Genomic DNA, 20,765 nt, shown 5'->3' with positions numbered 1-20,765 from the left:
AAGTTGCATATTGGAACTTTTGCAGTTTTCCCGACGGAGGTAGAAAACGTATATAACGTGTAATTAGTGGCATCGCAGCGCTAAGCGAAGGCTAATGAGCTGCAACTGCTACATGAGAGCCACCACTGTTTACCCCAAGAATGCGAAAGCTCGGGCAACACAAATCCCTGATGGATAAATTATGTGAAACCCGAGCCGAGCAGAAATAATAAAGTTTTTTTCAGAGTGCAGATCAAAGAGGGAGCGCAGAGGACGGCCGCCCGGACGCTCAAGTGTGTCAAGGTTTGTTTGGGAATAAAGAACATCCAGCTTCGTGTTCGACTGTGTTTTGGTTTAAGCTCACTGCACGTGGTTTCCAGGTTTTATCGCCTTCCACAGGGAACTTTTACAAGATGCAACTCAGTTTACAGACTGCAGCTGCACACAAAATAAGGCTGCACTTGAACGCACCATAAACCATTAAGAGGCTGGAATGACCAGGTTTTCAAGACAAGAGGACACAGATATATGTGCTTACAAGCTTGTGCTCTTCTTGCTCGAATGTAGCTTCTGTTTGACGGTACAAGGCGGTCGATATTTCTTTGTTCCACCTGTTCAAACAGGCAAGGTGATATCCGGTTATGTTTTGCTTATCCTCCTATCAACGGTAAAAATTGCTTCTTCATTCACAACAATGCAGTGAAATCTGCCTATCATACCACAAAAGCTATTAAAAAGCAATGGAGAAAAAAAAAATCAGCATTCAATAAAATGTTGTTCGGACCATCATATAAACCATAAAGACCAAAGAGAGGTATAAGACTTCATAAGATTTAGGCAAACTGAGGACTCTGCCCTCTGCAAACAGGATCAGGAGGTAAACCAGGGGCTGCTGAGCTTCAAATTACTTAGAATTCCAACATCCCCAGCTCTCCATACACAAGGAGACATTATTGTATTGTTTTCTCTAGTATGACATTCATTTTGACTAGACAGATACTTTATTCTAAAGAAAAAAAAACAGACTGCAGAGTAGGCCAACTTACTCTTTTTCCTTTTGGAATATTTTCTCAGTAACACACAATACAGACATGAAACTGCATTTGTATATCTGCAGCATTGCTCAGGATAAAACAAAGGATAAAACAGTTCGTCGTGGCTGTTTTTGAGAATCTTTTTTCAGTCTGTGTAAGAGTCTCAGTGACGCTGAGGAACTTCTCCTTTCACCTTTCTCTAAAGCCGATTTCTCAAAGTAATAACCATCCAAGGGGGCACTTCCGCTGTCTGGCATGTCTAACAGAACTGACCAGGCGGCACCAGGGGCAATTAAAGTCAAAGAAAATCACGAGACATGTTCCTCAGGGTGTTTTGAAGCAGGAGAAACAAGGTGAGGATGTTAGACTGACGTTTATCTCATTCAGATCTTCTTTTTTATGTGTTTCTGGGTCTGAAGCTGCAGTGCCGTCACCCTCCTCCCTCCCTACACCAAACAGTTAAATAATCTCCTGGCTGTTGTAATCCTCTGACATAACCGGCTGGCCAAACGCCTCCTGCAGTGTTTCCTCCACTACCGTGAATCTGGACCAGATGTACACAAACAGTGAATGGGCGAAGACTGAGACCTGAATGAATGAAAAGCATTCTGCCAGCGGTACAGACACTCCGATCTGCTGAAGATCACTGAAGGATGGCAGGTGTAAAAAGCGCGGCTCAAGTTCAGACTCAACAAGAAGGACTGGGGTGATTTAATAGAGACATGTAATACATGACAACTTGGCTTCGTATCAGAAGTCCTGATGCAACCCAGTGACAACACCAGACGTGAACTTGAAAATAAACTCTGCGTGAACTTCTGGAAAGATCCATGAAAGACTTTTCATGTCTAGTTCGCCCACATTTCAGACACCGAAATTGAATCTGCTCAATAAATCTCACTGACAGGAGACAAGCAGGGTGTTTAAAGGACAAACAACAGATTAAACATGTTAGTTTGATTTTGCGCTTGTTGAGCACTGTTTTAAGTTTTAAGACAACATTCGAACACAAAACATACAACAATGCTTCTAACAAGCAAAAATTAAATTTAAAAAAGAAGCTAAACGGTCATAAAAGCAGGCCAAAATACAAAAAATAACAATGTATTTTTTTTTTATTTCTGATTTCAAGAAAATGGGATTACACCGACAAATCAAAAATCCAAACAAAATCTACCACTAAAGGCATAAACAAATGAGGAAAAAGATGACAAAACTCACAAGACATTCATTGACAGCAATATAGCACATGACAACCAGCAGGTGAAAAGAAGTGGGCTGAACCATAGAATAAAAACTTCAACAATCCTCTGCAATGCAACTCAAAATGACAGAAAAAATAAAAATGAGGGTCAAAAATAAAAGAAAATAGAAAAGTTCACAATTACATGAGAAAGACAAAAAAAGGGAAACACACGCTTTAAAAAAATCACAAACTGCTGTAAAACAACAACAAAGGCTTCAGAAATGATAAAAACAAAAAATAAAAGCATAAGTCAAAAAAAATTTCAGAAGATTGCATCAAAGAGACAGAAAGTAATACCAAATTAGCACAAATTTACCTAGAATGAGACACAATCAGCACAAAATTGCAAAATATGTATGGAATTAACACAAGGTGGCACACTATACTCACATTCTCACAACATACAGAATCTCTAATGGACTGAAAAATTAAAAAAAAAAAAAAAAAAAGGGAAATAGCAGTGAGACTCAAAAGGTCACCAAAGGGAGCATAAGCTGATTTAAACTTAGACAAAGCATTAAAAAAACACGAGAAAAATATGACAACCCACAGAGAACCACTATTTAACGTAAAAGAAAAAAAAACACTTACCATATGGAACCAAAGCAATCTATGATCACATGTGCAGGCATTCTTCTCTACTGTCCTTATCTATCTGCACATGATACTTGGTTCTCCATTTTTTAAATGACCTTTGTATATCCTGTATGTGTTTGTCTATATCATAGTTCCTCAAAAAGAGACGCCAGATGTGAAATCCTTCATATTCTCATATTTAGTCTGAACTTGTGAAATTGTAACTTCTTTCCAATAAATGTACACAAATTCAGTCTAGCTGTCCATTTCTTACTTTTCATCTTTTTTATTCTTAAAAAGAAGAGGGATAGGTCTCCCCATCACCCCTGATATCTCCTCCTTCAGTCTCTGTAATAACATCCCTCATTCAATTTATTTCCTGCTAGTCGGAGGGGTTTTCCTCCCACAGTCCGAAAACATGTAACTTTTATGTAAAGCTGTCTATAATCAGCTGGAATCGACTAAAACCACAAGGTGAACACATCCCAAAACATGGTGAGCAGATGATGTTGCATTTAATTTTAGTTTTTCTCTATTAATGCCTATTCTAATTGCCATTCAAATAATCAACACACACACAAAAATCAAACATCATACAGAACATCCTGGAGTGGCTCAAATGTTTCACTAAAACAACAGGAATGACTGACCATTACCGTTTCATCACCTCAGCTTCTGACCAACAACACCGACTTTCCCTTAAATGTCACGTTCACGCGCTGCACACGTGAAAACCAACACACGCTCTACTGAACGCGCGGGCGCGCGCGCCTCCTCTCGCTCTCCTTTAAAGTCCTATTAATTAGACGCACATTTGCCCAAAATAGCTTTTTCACGATGAGTGAAGGTGTCGCGTTTCTGGGGTGCAGACACAACACGGGCGGAGAGGGCTGGAAGAAAAACGGCATTTCTCCGCGCGCACGTAAAGAACAGGGTTTGACAAACGGCGGAGAAACAGCAGAAATAAAAAAGCCTGAGCGGAGCATCACCCCGGACTAATGACATGTTGGACAAAAGTCCTGCAGCACGGGCAGGAGAAAAAGTCGAACACGAGAGTGGAATAAGTAATTATTACATTTAAAAGCTGTTTAACTCACCTTTCATGGCAGAAATGACATAATACATATTTATAATCCAGATTGATGGAGAAAGTGTTGCACCGCGTCCTGTGTGTAATCAGCAGCGGGGCGCTCTGCTCCACGAGCCCCGCACCGCACGAGAATCAACGTGACTGTGACGTTGACAAGCCCCGCCCCCATGTCAGCGTGTCACTCTGAGTGACAGCACTGTCAGCCAATAAGAGGACAGAACAGGTGTTCATATAGTTACGCTTTTAATGATTAATATACATTATTTTCTAACTTCAACCAACTGAAAAATGACTGACAGACAAACACACAGACTAAGTAATAATACACAAACTCTACACGGGCAAAAAAACTCGGACAAAACAGTACTGAATAGCACAAAACAAAAAACAATATCAATCAGAAAGCACTGACAGTAGAGAATAGTCACGCAAAATGAATACAAACAGAAAAGAACACAAAAGAAAATACAGCATAACTAGAGAAAAAATAACCAACCACAAAGTGACAAAGCCATTCAGTGACAAAACACTAACACAACAACTTAGTTATCTATCAAGGACTCGTTATGTGTCTTGTTAGGACACTTAGCTAAGAACAAGTTTGAGCAACCACAAAGGGACAAAAACTTAACCAAAAAATGTTCACAATCATTAAGTGACCGACATAAAACAATTGAAAGCTGCCAAAACAACTACAAACATATAAACAGTTACAGAATTTAACCAGACATGTGAAAGACACAAAAAAATAAATGAATAGCCAAAGACACACATGTGACAATAAATGGCATATATGGATACATAACTAATGCATGAAAAAGACATCCAAAAAGAAAAAAAAATACATAATAAAAAAACAGTAACACCGTATCAAAATAAAAATATAGAAATACAGAAAGACTATAGACTATACATAAAAACAACATAATTTTAGCAACAAAAAAAGAGACATAAAATGACTATAAAGGGACAAAAATGACACCTAGATGACTAAAACCAACTGTAATGAGGCATGAAACATCTCTAAAGCCACTAAATGACCATAAAGAGCCACAAAATGAGTTGAAACAATCACGTTGAGTGAAGGAAGCCCTGGATGTGAAGAAAAGACAGGTGAGCTGAGTTCATGTTGCTGTTTGTGTTGGTGAGTTTTCTTGCTGCCATTAAAAGAAATAGTTTTTCTCTTTAGGAGAGCTGCTGAAACCAACAAAACACACAGACAGACGCAGGCGCCGTGTTTGTGCCGTCTTCCTTCTTCGTTGCAGTTTATAAAACAAACAGTTCAAAGAAACAAGAGGGAGGACAGGCCTGAAAAGGAAGGAAGGGAACAAAAAGAGTGAGCTGCAAAAAAAAAAATAACCAAAGAGGAAGATAAGAGAGGACGACACAGCAAGAAACCACAGAGAGACGCAGCTTCAGCAGAAATCTGTCAACCAGTTACAGCCGACCATCCGGCAACTATGATTTTAAGATATCCACCAAGATCTCCCTTTTAAAGAAAACAGGAAGGAAAATAACTCAACACACCTGAAAAATTCAACGAGCTGTGCATCAAACAGCGCAAAACACAATAAGATTGAGGTGAAATAATCAGCATACTCTGTGACTCATTTTCTTTTTGGCATGATTATGTGCAGCACCAATTCCCTCTGTCATCTTTGGTGTTAGACACCTCTGCCTGGAGGAAGCCAACAGCTCCACCGCTTTGAAAAACACCTTTAAGAACAGAGAAATAACTTTGAATGTGTCTGTCAGAAGCCCAATGATGGAGTCTGAAGTCTTAACTGAATCCTCTTAAGTCCCACATCAGCCCACTGTTAGTTTGTTCAGATCCAAACATAACAAAGAGAAATCATCTGATTAAAATGACACAAAAAAGGTTCAAAGCAATGAAAATGTGTGTAAAGATTGATCATTAATGTATTCAAAACATCCACAAATACAATGAAAATTTAAGTACAGCCAAAATGAAAGTTAAATATAAACCAAAAACTTTTTGTGAAACATCTACTGTACAGAAATAAAACTACAGTTGAGAAGAGACTCAAACTGCAGTGCAATAAGATTGAAAGCTCAGTGTCTCTGCATCTGCTTTGACAGTAAACTCGTATTTGAAACCCACATAAATGTGCTGCTCACCAAGGTCAAATCCCAGATTGTTTTTCTTTACCCTTACAAATCCTTCTTTACATTCTGCCAAACAAACTTCTTGTTAAAATGACAGTTTTCCCAATCTTAGATTATGCAGTGTAATCTGTCCTTCACAAGCTGGATGTTATTTACCGTGACTGGAGCTCCATTCAGCACGCACCACGGCTGCCTGTATAAACTGCACCTCTCTTCATTTGCGCACACAAACTCACTGGTTTCATTTTATTTATAAAACTTCTCGATATTGACGATCAATTCTCATTATTCTCAACACATATCGCAGTTGAATCATCTGTGCCTCATTTGGTCGCTCCTCATCTCAGTTTTCTGCAGCAAAAGACTGGAATCCTCTGTAACAGACGTTCAAACTTCCTACATTTATTCCAGTCTCCTCTTTCACAGATCAAACCGGTACTGAAGGATCACTGCACGTGCTTTTAACTCTGATCACTGTGTTTCTTAACATACAGTATATCGCTGTAGACATTATAAATGTGACGTTCTTTCTCTTCAGATTGTGTGACACTATTTTTTTATATGCCTGTATATATTTGTTTCTTCTTGATCAGGTCGTCATTGGAAATGAGAACTGGTTCTCACTTGACCAAACTGGTAAAATAAAGATGAAATTAACTAAAATTATTATTTTTTTAAAATCATTATTTAGTTATTGGTGTTGACTTCCTCAGTAGTTTCCAAACTTTTAAATCTCTGAACCTTCAACGCTTATCAAATCCAAATGCACCTCATGACCTTTCAAGAGCATGAAACTTTGAAATATAAACAACAAGACTGTCTTACATTGAAGATTATCATTTTTTTTATTATTTAAAATGTAAAAATCTTAATGCTGATAACCTCAAGGTGGCCAAAACCCTGGAACTTTTGACGCCAGAGACCCCGGGTGGAGAATCACCTCGATGCCACTCCCAGCCTCACGCTGCTTCACTCAGTCTGTGCAGTGGGGAAAACACAGGAAGCGTGTTTTCACAAAATAGCGTTAAATAAGATGTATTTCAGCCATAACTGAGCGAAGTGAAGCTCGAGCTAACAGGGCACTTCACCCAACATCCCACTCGGATTCATAAAACAAACCCCAACTGAGCCGCGGAGCATCAGTGAAAACGATTAAGCTCCCTGAAAACAGCCGTGCTGAGTAAATATCCGAGTGCTGCGGGCGAGAACGACTCCTGCCAGCAGAGAGAGGAAACTGAGGAGCAGCAGGAGCTTCATTCTTACTCCAAATTGGCAGAACAGGGGGATGATTTACGCTTGGAAACGCTGGTCGGCTGGCGCCGGCGCTCTCCGCCTCCCCTCATCAGACCCAGTCAATAGATTCGCAGCAGCACATTACGAGTTGTTTGGAAAATGCCTCCGCACTGCCCGGAGGATCCGCGTCCCTCCCACCCATCGTCCCACGCACAGACAACTGAAAGGAGGATCTCACATTCATTACCCGGCCTTATCAGCTCTAATGAGAGAGACTCGACTCTGGCAGCGGTCCCCCGTCACACATTTGTCCTCATCTATCCTGCACACTCACACTTCTTATGTGTTTCACGGCGAAAACTGGTTATAATGTGGGAAAAAAATAACTTTCAGTGCACCACTGAGATTAGAAACTCATCAAAAACTCATCTAGCAAATCAGCAGAGGCCACCTGCCCTCAAAGCCTGGGGTCAGGGGTCGGTTCAGGCCGGTCGGAGACAGAGAAAGACCTTCAGTGGCGTCGAGACGCGCCGCTAATTGTGATTTAGACACTTCTGCAGAGCTGAGGTCAGGGCTATGCAGCAAATGAACAGGACTATCGAGGAGCACGGTATTCTGGAAAATACGCCAATAAAATAAGAGCAACTGAGTTTTACAAAATCTAAACAGCTCCACAACCAACAGACAGACAGCAGGTGGCAAAGAGGAAACAGCAAACTTACACGAGTGAGTTTTCTTCACAGCGGCTGATGAACCTGAAAGACAGCACAGAAATAGAAAGGTGTTATCATTTTCTGACTTAAAAAAAAAAAAACATAAACACTACCCTTTGATGTAATATGCCTTTTTTTATGTGATTCAAGTTCTGTACTCTTTCAGTTTTGTTCATTTCTCCCCAGTAAAGTGAAAACCGAAGCCAGACGCCTGGGTTCAAACAGCCTGCTGTCCATCACTTCATCAATGAAAGTAAAAAGATACTAAAGCAACACAAAAACTCCAAATGACCACAAATATGTTAAAACAAGTATCCACAGAGAGAGAGAGAGAGAGAGAGAGAGAGAGAGAGAGAGAGAGAGAGAGAGAGAGAGAGAGAGAGAGAGAGAGAGAGAGAGAGAGAGAGTGAGACTTGGTGACCAAAAAAGGGAAAAATGGCACCAAAGGAAAGTAGACTGGGACCAAACTGACACCAGACCTGTTTTAGTGGACTCAATACTCATCACTTTTGTCTTAAGCCAGTACACACTACAGGATAATCGGATCGAATTTTGTCCCGATCTCCCCCTTAGGATCAAAGCCAACAAAGGTCCAACTGTCAGATTCTGAGCCTGATGTTCCCGTGGTGCGGGGTGTGTTAAGAGAGATTTGATCTGATCGGATCCACCCAGGAGGTCTTGGAAGGAGAGATCTGACAGATATTGACCATAATTAATATTTTTGATAAGAAATCCTTTAATGCGCACCAGGCTTTAACTGAAAAGTGTCTGCTGTGTACTCAAAGTTGTTTTCCATTGCAGTTACTCTTCGTGTTGTAGTACTCGAGATCGGTCTTTAAAGGGCTTGGTTTTGACTCGGTCTCAACCCCTTAGAGTCTTGGTCTTGTCTTTGTCTTGGGATGCTTTGGATTTGGTCTTGACGCGTCTTGGGTGAGGTGAATTAAACACTAGTTACTGTCTTCATATATTAAAACTCCTATTTACTAGGCAAGCCTAACCTACCCCACCCTAACCTACCCCTATCTAATAGTAAGATGAAAGATGTCTGATTCAGTTCTCCATTAAACATTAGCATTAACAATTATCCACAGTCACTTCGATGCAATATTCGTCTTGGATAAGCATTCATTGGAGCTGTGTCCATGTTGGTGGTTTCAAGTCACATAATGATTTCAGGAATTCTTTTAGTATTACTTCTAACCTGCTTGCTTCTCATAGACCACTGTCCTTGTCTCATCATGCATGCTGTACAAAATTCCGGCTACATATGAAATCAAATTGTGTTTTCTTTGTGAGATTCAGAGCACTATGGGGTCACAGGTCAAAACAAAGGAAGGACAGCTCAGTATTTTACCCAGATGTTAACATCAGTTCAAGGCGCCTGCTTCACATCACTTCACGTCTCCAAACAGCATCAGCCACCTCAACATGAGGAAACCGTTGACACGCAGCCAATTAGGGTCACGACTTCACTCAGTTTCATCTTTGCATGCCAGTTTCTGACTCTACAGCACACACACACACACACACACACACACACACACACACACACTGACAGCAACAAAGCAGCGATCTCACAACAGGGAGCCTCCTCCCCTCACACGCATCTCAGCATGTCCCGAGACCCAGAGTCATTATTTCGGGGTGAATGTTGACGCACAGCAGCGGCGGCGTGACGCAGAGCTGCAGCAGTCTATCATCGCCGTCGTCTCCTCTCTGCTCTCTGGGGGGGCCGGAGGATGGAGAGAGGAGGGTAAAAGGGTGGAGGTGGTTAGAGACAGGTGGTCCAGGGGCCAAAATCTGTCAAGGCCACACGGCTCGTCTGTTCTTGTGGGAAGCTCTATTTACTCATCCCATCTGGACCATGATGTCAAAGAGAGGAGAAAGGTCTGATTACGATCATCTGATCATGTGCGTGCAGTCATTTTGTAAGTATGTTTGGGTGTGTGTGATTTTTAATAATGTCTCTGAAGGTTGGGCAATAAGTTAAATGAATGGGGTTCGTGAAATTTCAAATAAGTTCTGTGAGATTAATACAAAAATTACTTAATTTTTAAAGAGGATTCCAACTGCAATAAACCATGTTGAATTGTTTCGTCACTGTCAAATATTTTACCTGTAAGTGTTTTGTAAACCTCTGTTTTTTTTAACTGTTTTGAGTTCTAATTGATGTGGCCATGTTAAACCTGAACACTGCATTCTGACAACAATACAACCTCACAGTTCTACATCTGTGTTAAATTGCATCATCGTATATCATCAACATGACACTCACTGCTGGAAAAATGTGATCTTTTTTTAAATTATGGTACAAGCCAAAGAACAACTCACTTTTTTCATTTCAAAACTGATTTTTTTTTCAGTTATTAAAAACATATTACACCTCATTTTTCATTTTTTTGAGCTGGAGTTAATTCCAGATGATTATGGGTGAAGGCAGGGTACCCCGTTGACAGTTCATCACAGAAAACAGAGATGCACATAATCTCATCCATGCTTACATTAAATTTAGAATAAGCAATACGCCTGAAACAGATGTTTTTGGACTGTAGTAGGAAACCAAAGTATCTGAAGAAAAAAAAACTCAAACACAGTGAGAGTATTCCACACAGAAGGGCGTCAAACTCAGACTCAAACTGGAAAGTTTCCTGCTGAGGTGAGAGTAGTAACCACTGCTCCGCTCTACAGGATACCAAACCACATTCCCCAGAGTCTAACTGAAAAGAGACATTTTTCATCAGCGGCAGCAATGGAAACCTACTTTCTACAGACTTTCATGGTATGTTTTAAGCTACACAAGGTCAGAGTTCATGCTTGTGACTGAATGAAAAACAGCGATAACACGGTGGTGATCTCAAGGTCAGAGAAGCAAACTTTTGACAAGAATGTCCCTGTTGAAGGGTCAAAACTGTGAATCCCTGAACAAGGACGGCCCTCAACACGCACTGTGTTAGTGAGGGCATCGGTCCTCACATGATCCTATGATCTGCCCAGGAAGGGAGCAGAAACACTTTCTCACTCATTATTCCCCTTTAGCAGCGCATCCAGTTGAGCCTTGATATCGAGTGGAATGAATCGGATTCAAATCCCAGTTGTGGCGAGAAGGACATCTAGCATGAAAACTAACCAAGTATACAATACTTGTTGTAAGGACTTCCTGTGGTGACCGTTGCAAAAGCACGCATCCGAATGCACACTTCTTCATTTGTAGTATATCGAAAATGCAGATTTCAGAATTTGAATGGAGAAGCTCCAGAGTGCGAGGCCAGACAACCGGCCCAATGCATCGACAAGAAGTACAGCTGATGTGTCTTACATCTGCTGGTATCTACAAAGAGAAGTAAACCAACGACCGGATCATGGGCGGCTATGGATTTTCATGTTTTCATCTTTTTTCTTCCTCTTTAACAAGCTCTGCCACTCACTGACCACATCTCTTTGTGTTTCGTCATGTAGAAACAGTGTGTGCTCTGTGCACTTGCTGTGAATGTGTGTGTTTGTGTTGCATTGCATATGGAGATTACATAACTACATCGAATGCAGCTGCGTGGAGCGTTTAGGTCTGAGACAAATTTCCCCCCAGGGACACTCAAGTGTATTTTATCTTGTGATTTCAGGCAGGCTTAATGTACACTGGATTTATAGCTATAATTATAATTTGCAGGGGCCTGGGTGAGCTGCTTTTGGGCATTGATTAAATGACCCGACTTTATTTTCAGAACGCAGACCACTGTGTATCATTATAGGCCTTCATTAATTTATGAAAAATTGATTTTGAAATCTGCTAATATATGATTTTTGTTGTTGTTGTTGTTTCTGGTGGTGCTGCTGGTGGTTTTTTAATGCATGGAGATCATTGAGTGTATGATTTATGTCAACACTCGAGTTTCGGAATAAGGTCCCATCATTTTTAAAATGCTGTTCATTCAAGAGCAAGACATTGTGAAGCTAGTCCACTAAGTTTAATCGCCATCTGATTAGTCATGTTACTGTTTTGGGAAACTCCTGTTTTCTGAATAAGGGGCACCTCATTAATATCACACTAACTCAGTCCTCAAGGAACAACAACACAGCTCTGCGCACGTTATTAAAGCTGGCAGAACTGAGGGGGGCCATTTAAAGAAATGTAAGTGCAAATCCAACAAGTTACTTATTGTTTTGTAACTGATATGTAGGTTAAATCTAAAAGAAGACAAGTTAAGATTAAATACAAAGTAAAGCAAGCCATCGACTTGATCTGCTTTATGCAGGTTTGACATTGCGGCTGGTTCTGTCCTGTCTTGGCCTCTTCACCCTTGATTGTGTTAGATGTGGCTTGTTAATTTTGTGAGAAAGTGAGAAAACTGTTGGAGACCTAGTCTAAAAACAAAAGTTCCCTCCACCATTATACCTACCGCAGCACCCTGACCTGCTGCTACAAAGAAGGAGGGATTTATTTGGTCAAATTCTGACCAAACCATCTGAATGCGGCAGCAGGAAAACTACAGCTCAAAGAATATTTCCTCTTTTTGGACCGTTCTTTTTTAACATCAGGTTATGCAGTAGGTCAGTAGATCAGTTGTTTCTGAAGAACTGAAAGCAGCTCGTCTCTGTTCCTCATTCAACACTCACTTGGCTGCATTTGGGTTCAGCTATATTAATATCTTGATCTCAAGGGATGTTTGTGTTCAAGTTTCTACGTTTTCGATTTTCACAGACAATTTGAAACATAATACTTGAAAAACAGATCAAATCTTTTGGTATCTTCTTGTGCGGCGCGTGTTTTTCTATTGAGCTTCTCTCCCCCTGGTACGCTTCACCTCTCCTGTCGAGTCCTCCCATCAGCCATCTGGTCGACTGCCATCACGCATACAAACACACACACTACACAACAGGATGGTCGATCGCACTCGAAAGCAGCCTGCGTAAACACGCATCCCCGACTCTCCTTGTCGAGTCCTTCCAGTCACCTGAGGACAACGGGACTTTCTATTTTTCAAACTTTGCGAGCACTCTTACTCCCAAGCTGGATTTAAAGACGTTAGTTTAAAGAGAAATCTTTTGAAGCATTTAAATTCCCCTTCTGTCTGACTGTGAGCTCTGGACAAAGAGAGATTGTTCACAGTGTCACATCAGCTATCAGATATCGCCCAGGAATCTTTCATCTCTGGAAAACCACTCAGTTTAACACTTTTTATTTTGGTACCCTGAGGCCTTGAGATACAACTTTGAATAACCAGCAGATTTGATTGGCTTCAATCAAAGTGAAAGGACAAGATAGGTTTCTATATAGGACTGAAAGGCCCAACTGCACCTCCTGGGACCATAAAAGGAAGGTTCGAGGACCTCTAGTGGTCGTGGTAGAAATGACAAGAGCCCTGTGGAGAAGGAGGTGACGCTGAGCGAGGAAGTGTGCGACGTATTGATTTTTACAAATCCAACAAAATCATAGATAGCTTTGACATGAAAATGCAAAGCAATAAGCTAAAAACAATAATGGTGAGTGTATATACGTTCGTAATTACATACCTCGAAGTTGGATTGTGATCACGGACGACTTTAAACTACACAACGATCAATATGAATATGGACGAGGAGTCATGTCACGCTGGAGGCCGCCATTGTTGTGAAGAACTATTTACTATGGCTGTGGTTCACAGGCAGAGTAGAAATGTTTCAGAAAAGTTGTGTTTTCCCTTGTTTACACGGAGACAGAGCCAGATTGCTTCACATCCTTATCCATTTTCAAAAAGTTGTGGGTTTTTTTTTTGTGTGTGTGTCTCCGAGCGCCACAGTCCTGTAAACAGACACTCAGTGTCTTTCCTGAAATGTGACAAAACAACAGTTGTCATTTAGCTTTAGACTTTCATCGGGTTGTTAAATTTCATGTGAAGCGAAGACTTGACTTTCACCATAGTGGGAACAATCAAGAACTCAAACAACAGTCATATTTATCATTTTATTGGAGGTCTGGTACTCGAGTAGGCTCTGCTAACCCACATCAGATGGGAATGATATGTCAGGACTGCCATTCTAAACTGTGGCACCCGGCTCTTTCGCACATTTTTCACTCTAATTTGTGCTCAGTCTCCATATCAAAACCTGCTAATCTGATCAGAACGATTTATCCACGGATCCACCGCAACTGTAACGAGGAGTCAAAAAGTGAAAGACAAAATTATCTTTTCTAATTTCTTCAGTTCTTATCTGATCCGTGGTGAGCTAGACTGTCTCTGGGTTTTCTTTATTCTCTCCATCTGCTTATGTTTAATGGAAATTCACTGTCTGGACACCAGAAAGAGGCACTGCTGCCTCTTCAGCTCTAATGTATCAATTTTAGATTGTCATTTCACCTCCAGCGGACACTGAAGGACAGAAAGGAGGATGAAGCGGAGAAATGAACGCCCGTGTGACGGTGACTGACAGCAGTTTGTCCTCAGACTGTCCAGGGAATAGTTTAAAATAAACCGCGGCGCAACCTCAACGGCTCATTAAAAGCCAGAGGTGAAAAAACAACCTTGACAGAATGAACTTACCTTTTTTACTCAACACTGTCTGTCTGGATGCCTTTGGATTGTATTAAAAGAAAAACTGCAGGACAAAATACAGCCCAAACTTTATCTCAGAGAAAACAACAGACATGTAATACAACAGTGTTTCTTTATGGTATTGTGAGAAGAAATGTGTGTGCATATCTTTTTCTACTGGTTCATTAATGTCTAATTATCATCATTTTATTCAGCTTTTTAAAAACTGAATAAAATGATGAAATATTAAATCATTATTTTCAATAAATTTTTTACTGTCTCGAGACAGCATTATTTTACGATACTACACAGTACTTCTTCATTTTTGAGGAGGAAATTTGCCCTTCATGTTGACAAAATATACCGTTTTTTTTAAGTCATATTTTTTGAAAATCGAGCTCATTATTAAGAGATTTCTCAGTACTTTGAGATAAAATCCTAGATTCCTCATTAATTTCAGAATCTTCTGACATCTTAGGATGGTATTGCTCTGCAGTTTATGGTCATTTTGTGAGACTAAGTCAATATTTTGCAAAAAAAAGTATTGCTTTGAGTATTTTGAGACAATTGCCACTATCAGGAAATGTTTATTATTTTGAAAATCATCTCTTCATGAAGAAACTATCTCACTGTTTCGAGAAAATTAATTATTTTATTAGGAATTGAGAGGTTTAAAAAAAAACAAGATCTTACTTTGAAAAAAATCTGATGTTTTTAGAGGTTTCCTGAAGTATTTTATTCCTATAGGGAAGGCAGAAGAAATGTCCTCAACATGTTGAGGGTCCAAGTCATGATTAGTTATGATATTGCGTTTGTGTATTTAAGTCTCAGGGAAACATTTTATGATTTGGACATAATGTATGAAAACACTCACGAGTGGCAGATGGCTCAAAGCACGCCGCAGTTACTACCCACAAACCCCGAGCAGCGTGCACGCAGTCACACGTGCAGCAGGAGAACAACAGTAAAGGGAAAAAAAGGTGAGAATAAACGATCCGGTTGATTTCATTGATCATCGAAGCCTGACCTGGAAAACTACTTGATTTAATGCGGCAGCAGAAACCTTCATCAGCAGAAACACGCTCTTCGCCGGTCCGACTGGCGTGGTCGTTTATCTGCAGCGACCTTTGACTGTCTCCAAAAAAACGAATCCAGCCCGCACATCGACACGCGCTTCATATTTCAAAGACGTGATAATAGGCGTCGTCCTCCTGGTGAATCTAGGCCAGATTAGAATATTCATTAGCTCTGCCCTTTTCAACTCCGGGCTGCAGGAGCAGGAGACTCCACAAGAACACAACAAGAACAACAAACTGAGAAGCTCCGATCAGGGCAGCAGACATTTCTGTGTGATTTGTGTTCTGTTCTGTTTTTTTGAGGAAGCAGCAGGCTTGTGCCAGTCAGAGTGATGTGAGTCCTGCTTTACAGGATGTATCACAGCGCCTGTCGTCTGGCTTCAGGCTGCTCGGCGAAGAGCAGTTAGTGATTCACCCAGGGAAGTTCTCCTGCTCCACCTCCCTGCTCCCAACTCAAACAACCTCCCCCTCCTTCCTTCTCCTCCTCCGCCTTTAGTTTCCTTGCGGCCTGTCACAACAGATCACACACTGACACACTGACCCAAAACCTGCAGCTCACTGCTGAAATATTCAGAGCTTTATGGAGGAGAGAGGTTGACTGTCTGCAGACGGAGAGGAGAGCCGGGGACTCGGTACGAGTCGCTCTGATGCATCAGCAACCTGAAATAAACATTACTTTCCTTTTACACAAGCCGCCTGCTGCTGTCTGCAGGCTGGGAGTTTATCTCAGCTTTTCTGTTGCTGCTTCTTCTTCTCATTCTTGAGCACGCTCATATCAAGAAACGACAACATCCGGGTTTTAGTGCATCTTCCTGTATTTATCTAATATAAGTCAATGAGTGAATCAGTGATTAGACTGACTGGTACAGTGCCAATAGCTCTGCTAAGGTCTCAGCAACACATACATAATAATATCAGCAATAACATCAAATTACACTTTTTTTAAGGTGTTTCACTCTATCTATTAAACTAACAAGCTTATTTTACAGCTGAGCTTAAAATGGGAAACTAGACGATCTCACTGAGTACTATAACCACGCACAGACTGCAGGAATTATATTCATTTCTCAAGTAATACCGCTTATTATCTCCCAGCACAGCTCATCTGGACAATTGCCGAGTACGTATTTTTGAAAATTTCATGAAATAATTTATGAATTTGTTGGCTGAAGATGTTGGCTGATCCTCTAGAGAAAGGGTGGGTTGTTTGCTCTGGAAAATAAAAATCAAACAGGAAAATCCCAAACAAAAAAACTAATGAAAAAAAAAAAAAAAAAAAAAACGTCTGAATAAATCAAATCAAAGGCAGAGAGCGCAGTAAGTAGTGAGGCTTTTCTGTCGTCCTGCTCTCCTCTATAATTCATCTGTAGAGGGGAGTAGAAAGCAGCAACATAAGGAAACACATGAAGGATGTTGGAGCTGCTTCCAGCTGGACTCCCCAGCGGAGAGAGAGAGGGGGAGGGAGAGAGAGAGAGAGAATATTTAAGAAGAAAAGCTGGCGACAGAGTGAGCAGATCCCTCAGGGCTGTGACGGATGGAGCACAGAAACATTTGCTCACAATGAGCCGCGGCTGGAGGATGCTGAAGAAAAGAAGCAGCTCAGACGACCATCGACTCGCACGGCGAAGTCAACACGAAAACAGCTTCACTGCAAACACTGTGACTGAGTCTTCTCTTTGATTCTTCTCCCACCAGTACGATCTTCCTTTGCCTACTTCACTTATTTGCTCAGGCACAAGTTTTCAATCTGCTCAGATTATACGTTTTTTTTTTTGTCTTTTTCAGTTTTTATTTTTATCCCCATCAAAACACAACACTGTGATTACCAAACTTTTATACACAATTCCATCCCAAAGGAGTCTCTCCTCTTGCTCGTGCACCATGAAGATGACATAAAAGGTGAGTGAATACTTTATCAAATGAGAGTATGAGGTTTTACACAATAAAGCTGACTGCAAAGACACACAAATATGACTTCAGTGAGATGAGAAAAAGCCTAGTAAAGCACAACCCTGCCAAAAAACATACAAAATCCTGAGAACAAGATTTACTGAGTCGAAAATGCCACAAAGACTCAAAAATTAGACCAACAAAATGACCAAATTGTCACTCAGAGAGACTAGAAACTAACCCAAACTGACACTACTGTTCACAGAGAGACTGAATGTGATCATATATAACTGAAAAACGATCACGAAGGGCAGGACGAGATTCAAAACAAGAAGCAAAAGATTCCAAAACACCACAAAACTAATAATTCAGTCTTTATACAGATTTCAACAGGCACATTAAAACAACTAAAAAGATATTCCCTAAAACAGAAAGAGTCATGAAAAGACATAAAAAGTTACCACAACTATTAACAACGGAGAGATTTGACAAGCTGACATAAAGATGTGGTTGTTTGAGGCCCAAAATGACTGTATGAAGCATAGACTGGCCTATAATGGATCTACGAATAATGAGAGGATCAGAGAGGAGAACAAACAGACATAATGTAGGACACTGTGAGGAGGGATACAGTCCAGATAAAAGAGAAGGCTAACAATCAAATAGAGCAGTTCAACCAAACACTGATCAGAAGCTCTTGTTTAAACACTGGACTTCACAAACAAAAAGCAATGTCTTAAAACAAACCCAGAGTTAAGATAGAAGATTCAAGGTCCCACAGGATTTAAACCCAGGTCCTTCTGCATGTAAAGCATGATGATCATGATATTCAACTTCAAGTTGAACCACGACAAGTCAAAGAGGACTCAAAGAAGCACAACGCAACCATAAAAAGAAAGTGTCCACAGATCACAGTCAAGATTTCATCAAACCTTAGTTTGAGCTGATCCACATATTAAGAGTCATGCTTTCATGTCTGCACTTCTAATTGAAGACAAGAGCATTTATATTTTGAGGAGAGGGGATTTTTTTTTTTTTTTTGATGAGTGATATGTTGAACTTCCGCAAGTCGAGTATCATCTGTCTTTATTTAACTTGTCCAACAACAACATGGTCCCCAAGTGACCCAACAAGACTCAAAGTATCCACAAAAACTTAAGATGGACCAACAGAAATGCAACTGAATGAACGACAGTAACATGGGTAGTTCAATATGTCAAATTCATGGTTGTACTGGAATCTGAATCCAGAGAGGTCTGCATATGAAATGTATGTAAAGGGAATAAAAATCAAATCACATTTGTTGTTTTGTTGTAATGCAAAAGTTTACTTTCCATATTGGGAGTCAAAGTTCACTTTCAAAACCGCGATCCCTCCCAGAAGCGAACCAAGCCGTTTGGTATTGGCATCACAGGTCGTTCTGACATGAGATAACAAGAAAAAACCTCAAACATGAATGTAGGTGAGAGAGCAGCGAATGTCTTCAACATCCTTATCAGGCCTTGAGGATGCGTACACTGCTGTTTTTGAGATATGATGAAGAATGTGAAAATAACTGTGTACATCACGGGGCACCTTCAAGGCCCGATCTCCCTCGGATCGAGCGCGCGACACTCGCAGAGCTTCTGGAAACCTGAAGGTAGCCTGCAAACCGAGGAGCGGTGTCAGGCTTCAGTCAGCCCACTGACAGTTTGTCTTTCCAAAAAAACATCCAAAAGGAGAGGAACTAAAGTTGAGCGCTCCGGGCTGCGGCAGGTACAACCCGCGCTGTCAAACGCGGCAGACAGCGCCACTTTGCCTCGTCTGAAATCTGTTTTAAAGCTCTGGGAGATGTAAAACACGGCAGTCTGACACACCAAAGATAAAGAATATCTGTCTCTGTCTCTCTCTCTCTCTCTGCAGAGATTGCAGCTCCTGCATCTTATAATTGTTCAGAGCGAACAGCTCCTCGTACCAATTATAGCGCATTAGCAGCAGCCGCCAAAGTCATTTCACCGCCGCTCATCAGGGAGCTCACAACAGAAAGGCAGAAAAAATAACATCCTTCCTCCCGCTGCCGTCTGTCGCCCGCAGCATCAAATGAACTGAGGATTTAAGATGGTGGTGATAAAATGAGATTTAAGGATTAGACGCAGAGATGCGAGTGAACTTTCAGTGACTTGTTTAAAAATGACAAGTGGAAGTGAGTATCAGCGCCGCTGCAGAATCCACCTCGAAATAGAAACGCAGGCAAGACGGTTCAAGTATCACACGCGGAAAAGGAAGAGACTGTCTGAGAAGCATGTTAGTTATTCAAGGATTCAGTATTTTGAGTACTGAGGTATTTTAATGCTGCCTTAGCCACATGTGTGTCGTTAAAGCTGCAGTGAGAGTCACTCGGTGACCACGCTCAACAGGACAAGAGCCAGAGAACAGAGACAGAGACAGAGAAAATGGAATACAACAGATACGAAAGTGACAACAAAGCTTTACAAAAAGGCTACAGATAATACTGAATATCAAAAGAAACCCAATATGACAAGAAAGAGGCACACATTCTAAAAAAACAAGTGAAGAAATAATTACAATAATGCTAAAATTACAACACAGAGGCACTACCTGCCTATAAAATACAACGAAAGAACACAAAAGGGCACTAAATATTCAAACCCAGACATAAAATAGTGACAAATGTTCAGAATTACAACAACATGCAACATGGAGTCAAAGAGACACAACGTGACCACAAAGAGATTCCTGATGGTCACAAGACACAAATAAGGCTGAAACTGGCAACAGTACGAAAACATCAACAAAATGAGATTAGCTGACCAGAACAAATCCACAATAAGATATAAATGACAACAAACTATTAAAATTGAAACGAGGATGTACAAAAGTTTGCAAGAGAATAAAAACACCACTCTAAACAATTAATAGAAACAGACAATCAGAGGCAAAATGATATTCAATATTAACCAAATTAAATGGAAATCCACAGTCAAAAAGACTAAAATGCACCTCTAAATGAGCAAAAAGAGACTTACAACGAGCAAAGCAGGCAAAAACTTAGAACAACGGGCTGAAAATAAGACTACAATGGCTGAGAAATTGCAACATGCAGTGTTTATTCAAGAGCTTCAGTGTCATACTTTGCAATAATTTTTATCAAGAGCCCAGCATGTTTGCAAAACGTGTGATTCTGAAGTGGATTTAACTCCAACAGCGTCATCAGTTTCATCGTGGACGGGGTTTTTCCTTTTCGCCGTTCCCACTGCAGCAGACAGGACATGGCTTCAGCTCACTGCTGCCACCA

At 40.7% G+C, this 20,765-nt stretch overlaps 1 protein-coding gene across 2 annotated transcripts in view; it reads right to left on the bottom strand.

The window, feature by feature from the left end:
* Positions 1-20,765, bottom strand: part of LOC115388505 (nuclear receptor ROR-alpha A-like) — a 55,933-nt gene that overhangs the window by 29,129 nt on the left and 6,039 nt on the right. Inside the window, exon 2 of one of the 2 annotated variants that reach the window (XM_030091670.1) lies at positions 8,008-8,040. In XM_030091670.1, coding sequence (XP_029947530.1) covers positions 8,008-8,040 — 33 coding nt within the window. Of the gene's footprint in view, positions 1-3,932; positions 4,021-8,007; positions 8,041-20,765 lie in introns of those variants that run through there. The other variant, XM_030091674.1, reaches the window with a different exon arrangement.

The sequence above is a fragment of the Salarias fasciatus genome, chromosome 1, assembly GCF_902148845.1.
Source record: "Salarias fasciatus chromosome 1, fSalaFa1.1, whole genome shotgun sequence".
Lineage (NCBI taxonomy): Eukaryota > Metazoa > Chordata > Actinopteri > Blenniiformes > Blenniidae > Salarias > Salarias fasciatus.
Note: the sequence above shows the minus strand (reverse complement) of the source record. Positions and strands in the feature narration are given on the sequence as shown.